The 13,225-nt window shown below is 50.1% G+C and overlaps 1 protein-coding gene across 2 annotated transcripts; it reads left to right on the forward strand.

Moving 5' to 3' along the window:
- Positions 1-331: 331 nt before the first annotated feature.
- Positions 332-3,367, forward strand: LOC144947479 (uncharacterized). 2 transcript variants are annotated; one of them, XM_078876706.1, is made up of 2 exons: positions 503-538; positions 650-3,367. In XM_078876706.1, exon 2 carries the CDS (start codon positions 684-686, stop codon positions 2,910-2,912), a length of 2,229 nt encoding a protein of 742 aa, XP_078732832.1. In that variant the 5' UTR covers positions 503-538; positions 650-683; the 3' UTR covers positions 2,913-3,367. The 2 variants fall into 2 exon arrangements, with proteins under 2 accessions (XP_078732831.1, XP_078732832.1); XM_078876705.1 differs by having other exon boundaries at positions 332-3,367.
- The last annotated feature ends 9,858 nt before the right edge of the window (positions 3,368-13,225 follow it).

Raw genomic sequence — 13,225 nt, forward strand, 5'->3', positions numbered from 1 at the left:
CGACGACTCCGCCCCATATGAAGCGATTTAATTACCTCGGCAATTTTTCCTCTTAAGAAGCTATTCATTATATCGACGATTTACTCTCCAACTCGCCGTATCAATTACGAAGAATCGATTCCTCATCTCGCAGCCCCCTCCCCTTCCATCCTCTTCCGAACACGCACGAATCGATTCGAAGAGTTTCGAGCGATTCTCGCTATTAACTGCCAGGCGGAATCGATTCCGAATTAAGATTCCAGGAATCGAAAGCTTACGGGAATCTAAATCAGAATCTCGATTTTGAATGACTGCAGAAGCAGGAGCAATCCGATGAGCAGTGAAGCTCTTTTGCCGTCAACTCTAAACCACTTTTATTATTTCGCCAGGTGTAAGGTCCCCTCACTGAGCTGCTGTATAGCTCTTTGTTTCAGACAAAGCGACCTGGCATCACCACAATGATGGCAGGTCAACCAAGAGGCTGCTGATATCATCATCACCATCATCACGTGGACATTTGAACCTCATGGCGGGTACCCCGCGGGGATCCCGAATGAACGTAAGTCAAAATCGTCATTAATTTATTGTTGGCGACTCCGTCCCACCGCGCACATAAACGCCGCGACCCACCCGGCGTGGATCATTCTGTTGTCATGTCGTCCAAACGCAGCGAGAACAAAAGGGCAGCAGAGCTGAACAAGCGAATGCACTCCATGCTCGGGTATGGGCAGGATCATTGGCAATCCCTGCCCGCGTCCACCTTTGGCAAATCGCTGGCCGTTCTCGAGGACTTCCGGAAGACATTCGGCGGCAATTTCGTCGCGAGTCGGTGGATGGAGCGCATCATTGAGTACGTCAGCCTTTCCAGCGGCACGTTCCCAGCGTCGACGGCTACGGCCTCGTGCCAGACATCATCGGCAACAACGGCGCCATCATCTGCTACGTCGACAGCACTTTCGTCCTCACAATTGTCAACTCTGTCCAGCAGCGAAAGCGGTCCTCGGGTGGGCGGCAGTGGTGGATCGCAGCAAAACGTCCCGCTTCGTCAAGTTCGTGAACGTTGCAATCGCAAGGACACTGCAATGGCCCGCGCCATCAGCATTCTCGGTGATGACGCTGTACGCAAAATTCGGGACGATTGGCAGTCGATGGAGACCGACCGGAGCGGATCTGAGTGGCAACAGTCGGAGAGGATTGTCCTGCAGATGCTTCAGCAGGGCCTGTCGGAGAGGGTGATTCGTGCGATCATCCCGGTCGGCGGTTCCAGGATCCATCGATTGCGGAAAGTCCTCGAGAATGGCATCGAAACGCTGCATACGCGACGCCCGCCAAAAGTTCCACATCACGCCCTTGCTGATGATGATCTCGACGCCATCAAGGAGAATGCCAACACGTGGGAAATCGAGGACGACTTTCCCTGCTCTCATCGTCGGCCTCGACAGTACTTTGTTGAGCCCAACATCACCTGGTCCGAGCTTTATCGCCGATACAAGGCCAAGTTGGATGCAGTCAAGGGGTGTCGAGTCGTGTCGTATTCGCGATGGATTCAATACGTTCACATGTTCTATCCTGAACTGCGCTTGACGCGCACCACGGAAGACGTTTGCGACTGCTGCGTTCACCTCGACGTCCGGCTCGCGTGCGAGGATCTTCCAGCAGATGAGCGCAAGCGCCTACTGGAGGAGAAGAATTTGCATCTCGATGCGGCCATCGACCAGCGCCGGACGGTGTCCACTTTCGTCAAGGAGTACGTCAAGCGGCACGCTCCTGATCAGAACATCCCCGTCACCGTCATTCCGGACCACTACGACGACGCCGAACCCGACTTTGTCGACTCTGCTCACGAATCGAGTCACCTGCCGACGATTCAGATTCAGATTGAGGAATTTGGCGGTAGTTTCGCCATGCCACACTATGGTCACATGCGGCCGTCCGCCGATTACTTTGATTCAAACCTGATGTTGCAGAATTTCGTGCTGGCGGATATCACGAGCGGTATCAACAATGTGATCTTCTATGACGAGCGCGCCCAAGGAAAGGATGCGGACACATTGTGTAGTCTCCGCTTCGTGTACCACATGCGGCTGCTCGCCAAGAACCCGGGCGCGATGTCCAAGACCCTGGTGGTGATTCTGGACAACTGTGTTGGCCAGAACAAGTCTCAAGTCGTGTTCATGTTCTTTGCGTTGCTGTCGCTCTTGTTCTACCGCAAAGTCGTTCTGTTGTACCTCATGCCGGGGCACTCGCACAACCAAGCCGATCGAGTTGTTACATGGTGTCGCAATTCGATGAAGGGTAAGAACTTCTACACGCCGTTGGATATCGTCGATACTGTCAACCTGATCAACAGCATCGAGGCGACATTCATCGATCATCAGGATGCCCAACGCCCTTTTTACACGGGCTGGGAGAGTCTTTTGAAGAAGCACTTCAAGTCGATGCCGCCCCGATACACGTCCAACTACTTCTTTGAGGTCGATGAAGGAGTGCTCAGCATGAGACACCTGAGCTCGACCCCGGACAACGAGGTCACCTGCGTCCCGCTGATCGTGCCGGAGAACATAGATCTCGTTCGGCGATCCATTCTACAGGATCTTTTTGGCACCAACGTCAACACGATCGAGGAGGGGACATTCGAGTCGATCCGATTGCCGACGGCTCCTGTCAGCAGCTTATCAAACAAGAAGCTGGCCTCGCTATCAAAGAAGTACTTCTCAATTCCACCCAAACACCTGCCGTACTTTCCAGCTGTCCCGATCGAGATCAGCTCGCAGATCGACGACCACCCGATGACTGAAGGAGGCCCCACTCGTGCGACGAAACGAAAGCGTTCCGCCGTTGACGCGATGGTGGAGCCAGCCGCTGAGGTCGGTCTGGCAGCCAAGCCGAAATTATCTAAACCTAGTCTGTTAACAGACTGTCAGGGCAAGTGATAATTTATACTGTGGCAAGAGTAGGAAATCTGAAACTCTATAAAGCTCTTTGTTTAGAGATTTTCCAGTAGGAGGCACACGGGGTCAGAACGTTGCAACAACAATACAAGCCGCAAAACAACACCGATAGGAGTACAACGCCATAGGAAGGGTAAACAAAACACTTTAAATATATTTACACAATTAAAACGACAACTATTTGTAACTACAGCATTCCCTCCCATCCATTCTTTGGACGTCATAGAGGAATCAATTCATCTGTAAAATTTCAGGGTGGTGATTCCCATACTCTTTGGTTTTTTCGGTAAAGTCACGTACAGTTGAACCTCTGGTCATGACCATAATTCGTTCCATAACTTTGGTCGCAACCCGATTTGGTTGTGACTCGAACCTAATTTCCCCATTGGAGTGTATGTAAATATAATTAATCCATTCCAGACTCCTATGAACTGTATGTAAATATTGTTTTTTTAAAGATTTTTAAGCACAAAAATACTTAATTATGCCATAGAATTCACAGTGTAATAGTAAACTGAATGTAAAAACATTGATTAACACTGAGAAAACCTTGAACAACAGAGAAAACTAACATTGCCGCGTCAAGGTTTAGAATCGTTCAACAAGATGATTGTTTTGTCTGCTACATCAGTCGGTCGATTCTGAGAGAGAGAATTTTCGTATGAGCAATTCAATAATAATTTCCTTCTTCACTTCGATTTCAATTTTCTTTAAAACCTTCTCACCAACATTACCACTCTTCACTTGATTAGAGGCCATGGCTAATTGCAAAATTAATGCAAAAATACACAAAATACTGCACAGAGTTCACAGCGAATGAGTGCACATCTGACCGAGACCAATTACTAAGCGAGACTGACTGAGCAAGCGGCCACACGTGGGTCGCTGTTGTTTGTAAACAAACAACAGGAAATTTGGCGCTTACAAAAAAATGGCGCGGAAGGGGAAATCGGCCATGGCCGTGTTTGATCGCCACCTGAGTTTGTGTTCGTGACCAGATGAAAAAAATTTGTGAATTTTTTGGTCGGAACCCGATTTGGTCGTGGTCAGAAGCGTTCGTGACCAGAGGTTCTACTGTAGGTGAAAACAAAATCAAATCAAATAAAAAATAAAACAACTAAATTAAATCACGACGTTTCGGAAGCAACACAAGCATCTGTCATCAGGTGTAACCGCTCCAGCAAAATGACTGTAGCGTATGAAGAGAGCTATTTAGGGTGGGGAGGAGTCAAGGGGTGGGGGGGGGGCATGTGGCATTGCGGTGGGTTGGGCAGGGGATTAGCATGAGTTAAGCCGATAGATAACCATCTTTTTTCTTTGTGATGCCAGGGGAGGGGAGGGTGAGTGTGGGTACTGTGAACGTATGACGAAAGTGGTGGGGGGGGGGAATGGAGGGAAGGGGGAGGCGGGGGAGAGTGGGATGGGGGGGACAATTTTTTTGCGCTATTGAAATACTGTTGTACATCAAAATTTCCTAGTGATGGTGGTGTATCAGGCTGGGAGTAAAAGACTGGAAATATGGATATGGCTGTAAAATAATAAGGCAGCTAAAGTTTGACTTGGTTGATGACATCCTTCCAATGATTGCTTAATTTGAAACCATCCTCTCGGTTAAAGTTGTGTCTATGTTTGTATATCTGGATGGCTTCATGGACAAATCTTTGGTAGTATCCAGACGGCTTGCAGAGTACTTTGGTATCGGAGAAAACAATATCATGAGAACCCGATGTGTTGAAATAATAATCAGCTATGGCAGAAGAATTCGTCCTACCATGTTTTAAATCTGACTTGTGCGCGCGAATGTGATCAGATACATGTCGTTTCGTTTCCCCGATATAACAATCACCACAAATGCAACTCAGTTTGTAGACACCGGGTACTGTAAGTCAGGAATGACATCCTTTACGGATTTTGTGTACTGTACGGAAACGGACCTGGATCTTGTGTTTGTTTAGAATTTTGGAAATCTTTTTGGTAACGTCTGCTATGTATGACAACGTGATGGTTTTGATCGGAGTCTCAAGGGGTTGTTTCTCCATGGTGGGAGAAACAGCTTTGCGGATAGAACGGTCTGAATATCCATTCATCTTAAGGGCCAGGTGTACATGTTCCAATTCACTGGTCAGGTGGTGTTCGTCAGAGATGCAGTGGGCCTTATGGTATAGTGTTTTTATGAGGGAATTATTTTGTGCCGGATGGTGGTGGGAATCAGACTTCAGATAGGAATCTGTATGGGTGGCCTTCCTGTAGACAGAATGTCCCAAAGAGCCATTGGACCTTCTCTCAAACAGAACATCCAAGAATGGTAGCTTGCCATCCTTCTCCACTTCCATGGTGAATTCGATTCCCCCCTACCGAATCATAAGCTGTAATCTAGGAATCGATTCCTCTAAAGTTTGTAGCGATTCCTTCCTACCTATTCAAATATAAATCGAGACATCGATTCCACTATAAAGTTAATGGTAGCGATTCGAGACTCTTTAACTCCCGTATATCTATCAAAATCGATTCCTCCCGTTATGTTGGAATAAATCGACCGATTCTGACTTTTAGATTCCTGCCGCGACATATCGAAATCGATTCCTCGGTTTGAATTCAAAGGAGCGAATTCTAACGATTCCACTATATTCTTAACATAAGAAATAAATAATAATATATGATTACTACTATCGGATATTAATAAAATAGGATATTAATATTGGATAGTATCATAGGAATATAGGATATTAATAGGAATATAGGATATTAATGACCACTAGAGGATATTAATATTGTTTTAGGATATTAATATCAATTTAGAATCTAGATTTGAAGTTTTCGTGACTGCAGGGATCCATACTCTTTGGTTCTTTCGGTAAAAGTCACATAGGCATGTCTCGGCCTCGCTGTGCGCTGCGTTGCACCGCTAGCTGAGTAGATAACCTTGCGTCCAATAAACCCTCAGAGCCAGGGTGAACATCCGACTCCAAACGTCATTTATTGATTTTAACGAGGTAAAACTGGTGAGAAAACAGCATAGATACAGCATCTGTTATAACCCGGAAACACCAACACAATGAATGAACACCACAGCATCAGAACATTGTCTTAGATAACATGTTTCTCAACAATAGACCCTGGATGGACCAGGCCCCTACATTACCACTGAATAACTATACAAGAGCATAAGCTGCTGTTACATAAAGGCACATCGTGTATTCATCACACTGCACCCCAAATGTACAGTATTACACAAAACACTAAATTGTGGATGAGATATTTCGTCATCCTTGCTCTCAGGATCGCAATATAGTTACTTGGGTACAAGTTTGACTCGACTTATTAAATTACAAGTAACATTCACAATAAGGAAAGTTGCAGGCTTCGTTGTTAACTAGGCCTCGTATTTATCATAACAATTTAACGGCATTATAAAGGCATTTACATCATTATAACGGTCATTCTAACATTATAACAGCATTGCCAATATTATAAGAACATAAACGAACTTACAGACAATGCTTCTTAAAGTCCCACAATGGACACTTGCGGCTGGCTTCACTGGGACGCGATGTGTGCCGCCATCTTGAATTATGTGTGTAATGGCCGACGCCCGCGTGGTTAAGCGGGAATCTTAAATCGCAACTTCCTGGTCACGTGACCAAAATTAGCATAAAAAACTGGAAATTCCTGTGTACCCCCCCCCCCATTTGCCATGAGGCAAAACTCCTGCCGTGAGACAGAACACTCCCCGTCTGGTATCTAAGAGATACCACGATTTATTTCCTATCTAAACAAATGTATAACAACTTCAACGGGTCAACTTATTTGTCCATATCTTTGCGAGAGAGAAGTAGTACTGTCTCGACTGTGGGCCTGACGAAAGTTCTTGCGACACCTTGCTTCGCAATCATAACCTCGACTTTTCAAACTTTTCCATCGGCACTTGGAATCGACTTGAGGATGCGGCCCATTGGCCACTCATTCCGTTTGACTTGGTTTTCCTTCAGTAGAAGGAGGTCGCCTTCTTGGATGTCTGGTCTGTTAGACTGCCACTTGTTGCGCACTTGGAGTGTCGCAAGGTACTCGTTTTTCCAGCGACGCCAGAACGTGTTCGCGAAGTTCTGCACTTGTCTCCATTGACGTCTGTAGAGGTCTGCAGTGCTGGCCTCCTCGGTAGGTGCTGTGAGAACGTCTGTCTTCTGGGTAAGAAGTGTAGCAGGAGTCAAGATGAATGGTGACTCCGGGTCGGTTGAGACGGGGATCAGGGGTCTTGAATTAATTATGGCTGAGACCTCGGCCATGAGAGTGGTCAAAACCTCGTGAGAGAGCCGTGTGGACCCGACATCACATAGCATGGAGTCGAGAATACGTCGAGCAATCCCGATCATGCGTTCCCAGGCTCCACCCATATACGAAGAGTGAGGAAAATTGAAGATCCATGTGCAGCCTTGGTCACAAAGGTATTTCCTGACAGAATCATCTTCGACATTCTCCGTATTGATCTTAAGCTCTTGACATGCTCCAGTGAAATTGGTGATGTGTGCCGCCATCTTGATTTATGTGTGTAATGGCCGACGCCCGCGTGGTTGAGCGGGAATCTTAAATTGCAACTTCCTGGTCACGTGACCAAAATTAGCATCAAAAACAGGAAATTCCTGTGTACATACGCCCCCCCCATCTGCCGTGAGGCAAAATTCCTGCCATGAGGCAGAACACATACAATTAATTAAATCACGACGTTTCGGGCGCAGCACAAGCGTCCGTCATCAGGTGGGACAACCACAGCAAGAAACAATTGCTGAAGTGGGCAAAAGAGGTGCTTGTATCAAGAGGCTATATAGGTAAGAGAGGGGAGGGGGGGCGGAGCCAGGGAGGAGAGATAGAGAGGGGGGTGTGGGGTAGGAGGAATGGGGTGCTGCAAGCACGGCAAAATGCCGGGGCTGGGAGTAGGAGGCTGCAGAAAACTGGGGATGCGGATATGAAGGCAAACTATAGAGCAGTTAAGGTTTTACCTGGTTAATAACATCCTTCCAATGATTGCTCAATTTGTATCCATCTTCTCGGTTGAAGTTATGTCTATGTTTATATATCTGGATGGCTTTATGAACAAACCTTTGATAGTAGCTGGAAGGTTTGCTGATGACGGACGCTTGTGTTGCGCCCGAAACGTCGTGATTTAATTTATTTTATTTTATACCTATGTGACTTTACCGAAAGAAACAAAGAATATAAATTTTGAATATTCATATTATTATAAGATATTAATTAGACTACCCTTCGTGGTTAGGTCGTTAGCTGAATGTTTTTTTTTTTATAACAGCTCAGTGGGGCCTTAACCTGATAAAGTAAAATAAGTAAAACTAGTTTCTAGTTTAGTTTCTAGTTTAGTTTCATCAGCAGTAGCAGAGTCAGACAATTGGCTTGAACCAGATGTGGGCGCCATGGTGCCTATGGAGTTGTTAACCACCTCGCCTGGGATACAGGAGGTCGTGGGTTCGTTCCCAACCCTGACTATGCCTGCTGCTGCTGATGTATATCTAGATTCTAGAGTCTATGTATCTCTCTCCCTCTGATGGGATGTTAACTCCCTCGCCTGGTTTACAGGAGGTCGTGGGTTCCATCCGGACCCTGACCATGTCGGCTGCTGCTGTATATTTGGAGTCTGCATCTTTCCCCTGTGGTGGTCACTGCGTGGAATTTTCTCCGGGTCCTCCCGTTTGGTTCCCTCCACATTTAGAATCGACATCACCATGCGTTTAGAGTCACTCGGCTGCTGCTATACATTTCCACGTGATGATGATGATAACAGCTAGGTGGTTGAGCTGCCATCACTTGTGTAGTGGTGATACGCGCTGGGGGTATACGTCGTGTGCCAGCGCGTATGTACGGGTGTGTGTGTGGTGACGCGCGCTGACGGGGAGGAGCAGGCGTCAGCGCGGGTGGGGGTAGTGCTGCTGATTGGCTGTGTGCCGGTGACGCGCTGAGAGGGAGTGATCGGGTGGCAGCGCGGTGTGATTGGTCGAGGAGTGGAAACACGCGCTGGGCGGAAACGGATCGTAGAGATAGCGCATGGTGATTGGGTAACTGAGGAGCGGTGCCGACGTTGAGGTCCGCATCCGCTCCATCTCCCGGGAGGAAGGGATATATAAGGTGATGCACAGAGGAGTAGGGGGAGGAAGTGGAACCATCTAGGAATGAAGACGAAGGTGCAGAGATAGAGCCCGGAGAGGAGAGTAAGGGAGAGTAATGTAGAGTAATGGAGAGTAATGTACAAGGTGTAGCCAGAGAGAGAGAAAGGTCTACACGAGCCGAGTAATGTACAGGGTGTAGCCAGAGAGAGTGTAAGGTCTACACGAGCCGAGTAATGCATACGGTGTAGCCAGAGAGAGTGTAAGGTCTACACGAGCCGAGTAATGCATACGGTGTAGCCAGAGAGAGTATACGAGATAGGTACTGAAGAGTGTGTAGCCGGAGTTGTAAGGTCTACACGAGACGGGTACTGAAGAGTGTGTAGCCAGATGTGTAAAGTCTACACGAGACGAGTGAAGAGTGTAGCGGAGGCGTAAGGTCTACACGAGACGAGTAAAGAGTGTAGCAGAGGCGCAGAGTCTACACGAGACGAGAGAAGAGTGTAGCCGAGGCGCGGAGTCTACACGAGGCACAGAGAGCCAGCAGCACAGAATCTACGGGAGTCGAGAGAAGTGTGGAGCGGAGAGAAGAGGTCACGAGTTGTATCGTTGTATGGTGACCGTACTGTGAAGAAGAGAGGCCACGCGTTGTATCGTTCAAGTCAAGATTTAATAAAAGAAGTGTGTTCCCGTCAAAGGAGTTTCCTGCCGTCATTTCCAATACTTCATCTGGCGTCAGAAGTGAAACGGGCTTCCAAGTATGGAGACAAGGAAGACCCGTAGGACCCACGGGATTGACCGCGAGGAAAACCTGGACGACTCGGGGCCGCTGGTGGCGGGGGGTGAGGAGGACGACTTGCCCACGCTACAGGATCCGTCGACGGCGCCGGGCGAACGACCGGGGACCGAGGCCGTGCTTCGTGAGGCGCACTCCCGACTGGCGGATCTGCTGCTCGCCGCCGCGTCCATCTTGGCGGAGATCAGCTCGTCGGGAGGAGCGGGGAAAGTGGGGGACATTATACAAGGTCGCCCCGCAGATTCCCGCCAAAACGAATGGGGGATTCCCGCCATTGCGCCTGGGCCTACTTTTGGCGGGAACGGCGAGCGCCACGTGGTGGTGGGGTCCCAAGCGCGCGCATCGACGTCATCGGCGCGTGATGGGGTCCGCCATTTTACATCTGCCGCTGAAGCCGCCATCTTACACACCGACGGAGAGGCGGAGAGGAACCACTTCATTTTTCAGCAGCGTCTGCCCACGTCAGCCTTCAAGGCGGAAGGCGGAGACTGGGGCCAATTTCAGCGAAGGTTTTTGGCGCATCAAGAGATGTCCGCATGGTCCGATGCTACGGCGCTGCGGGCGTTGCCTGCCATGCTGGACGACGACGCGCTCGCGGCCTTCAGGTCCGCACAGAAGTCGGACCGCTCCACGCTGAAGGATGCGCTGGGTCTGTTGGCCAGGGTCTACGGACCTCCCTCGGCGTGCCGCCATCATTTCTACGCAAGACGGAAAGCGGACACGGAGACCGCGCTGGCCTATCGCACGGCGTTGCTGGCTCTTGCCGATGCTGCGTTCCCTCGGATCGACGAGGAGGGCCAAGACGCGATGGTTTTGGAGCAGCTGCTTAAGTTGGCGCAGGACCTGGGGGTCCCTATCAACACAGCTGACGAGATTGATATTTCTTCTTTGAGAGTCGCCACGAGTATTCAAGCGCACGAGGCCCTACAACGGAAACAAGGAGTTGTTTGCAACGCTGCCGTCGTCGCAGCTCCGGGTTCGGTGGTCACCGAACCCCAAGTCGTCAGCCCACGAGAGGAGGCGTTCGCCGCGGGACGACCAGGGGACTGGAGGCCGGGGGCTCGGTCGCCTCTGCGATCGGGCCGAAAGTCGGAGCAACCGAGATCTACTCCGACCCTCGTCACGTGCTATAACTGCGGCCTCCGGGGCCACGTGGCGTCCGGGTGCCGCGCTCCGCGTCAGCGCGCCATGGGGGCTCGGCTGGACGACGACCGAGAGCCCAAGTCATCTCTACAATCCCCGGCAAGTCGCGGCACCTCACACGCTCGGCCTGTATACTCGACACACATGGGACGCCGCGTCGCGGCGGAGGAGGGCCGGTTAAGGTTCGGGGATTCGGTTCGGCGAGAGGGGTTCGGCCGGGACCAGGGAGATATTGAATGGGCGGAATTGGGGCATAGAATTGTGGCTGCTTCGGCGGGTTCGTCCGTTGTTACGGGATCTATTGATGGGGTCGAGATTAGGGTGTTAGTGGACACGGGGGCGTCGGCAACTATTATATCGGACCTCATTTATAATATTCTTCTAGTCCAATGTCGTCCGCTGCTCCCGGTGGATGTGCCATTTTACGCCGCTAATGGGGGATCGTTGGGCATTATCGGTCAGATTAGGGCGTCCATTTGCATTGGAGATATCAAATTGTCGGGACCCGTTTTCGTTTCGTCTTCTTTGGCGGTTCCTTGTCTTTTGGGCACTGATTTTTTGGCTAAAATGCCCATTAAAATTCTTATCGATCAACGATGCATTGAACTGCCATCGGGTCGCCGGATTGCATTTTTGACGAGCCCTACTGACATTCGGACGGCGTGCGCTACGATACAAGCGGTGGCGACACAGACCGTGCATGTGCCCCCGGGTTCACAGATGTTAATTCCCCTCCGGTTGCGGAAACCATGGGTGAGGGAGGCTTCGGAACAAAGTGTGCTTTTGGGTCCTTCTAACAAGGCTGTCGGGGGTCTTGATTTATCGGTGGCTCACACTTTGGTGCGGGCTGACAGGGATCCGTTTGTAATGGTTTTGAACGCGGGGTCGCGGCCAGCTGTCATTCAACAGGGCACCGTGCTGGCTCACGCGGCGCGGGTCCCTGTGGATGATGGGTTGGTTGCGCAGGTGGCCTCGAGCCCCGCGCAGAACGTTGAGACAAGGGAGGACCTTGAGTGGGTCCATTCGCTATGCGCCGCCTCGGACGATTTGTCGGCGGTGCAGTTGGGTGCGCTGCGCGAGTTGCTCATAGAATTTTCTGATGTGTTCAGTAAACATAAGTATGACATTGGGTGCACGGATTTGTTGCACCACCACATTGAAACGGGCGATGCGGCGCCGGTCAGGCTAAATCCCTTCCGACTGAGTCCTGCGGAGAAGGAACATGTTCAGTCGGCTGTTAACGAAATGTTAGAAGCCGATATTATTTCGCCCTCCTCCAGCCCGTGGGGAGCGCCTATTGTGCTGGTTAAGAAGCAGGACGGGTCCCTGCGATTCTGCGTTGATTTCCGTCGCCTGAATAAGATCTCTGTGGCTGACGCGTATCCGCTCCCCAGGATGGATGAGTCCCTCGATGCATTGTCTGGTGTGCGATATTTTTCGACTCTTGATTTGTTATCGGGGTTTTGGCAGTTGCCACTCGACGAAGAGTCGAAACCTAAGACAGCATTTCGGACTCCAGGGGGGCTGTTCCAGTTTAACCGGTTACCCATGGGACTTCACTCCTCTCCAGCGACGTTTCAGCGACTTATGGAGTTGGTTTTGTCGGGCTTGCAGTGGGATACATGCTTGATTTATATGGACGATGTCATTGTTTTCAGTAAAACATTTGAGGAACACCTCCAGCGATTGAGAGGGGTGTTCTTGCGAATGCGATCGGCTAAACTAAAATTTAAACCGGCCAAATGTCACCTCCTTCGTAAGTCGGTTAGATATTTGGGTCACATTGTCGATTCTTCGGGGATCTCCACCGATCCCGCGAAGACGGATTGTGTCGGTTCTTGGCCGACACCTACGTCCATTTCCGACGTGCGTAGTTTCATCGGGTTTGCTTCTTATTACCGGCGGTTCGTTGAGCACTTCGCCATTATTGCAAAACCCTTGCACGCTCTAACGGCGAAGGGAGTGAAGTTCAAATGGGGACCGGAGGAGGAAGCCGCGTTTCGCTCCCTCCGGGACGCCTTGGTGGGTGCCCCACCCTTGTGTTATCCCGATTTTGCGAGTCCCTTTTTGCTGGACACGGATGCTAGCAACACGGGCATTGGGGGGGTGCTATCCCAAGTCGTCGGGGGTGTCGAAAGAGTTGTCGCCTACGGTAGTAGGGTGTTGTCTCCGGCGGAGCAGCGCTACTGCGTCACCCGTCGCGAGCTGCTTGCCATTATCTTTTTTGTGCAACAGTTCAGACCATA

Source organism: Lampetra fluviatilis, chromosome 45, assembly GCF_964198595.1.
Source record: "Lampetra fluviatilis chromosome 45, kcLamFluv1.1, whole genome shotgun sequence".
NCBI classification, from domain to species: Eukaryota; Metazoa; Chordata; class Hyperoartia; order Petromyzontiformes; family Petromyzontidae; genus Lampetra; species Lampetra fluviatilis.

Bases quoted from the DNA above. Each gene is read 5' to 3' on its own strand.
- LOC144947479 (XM_078876705.1), top strand. From the start codon at position 633: ATGTCGTCCAAACGCAGCGAGAACAAAAGGGCAGCAGAGCTGAACAAG.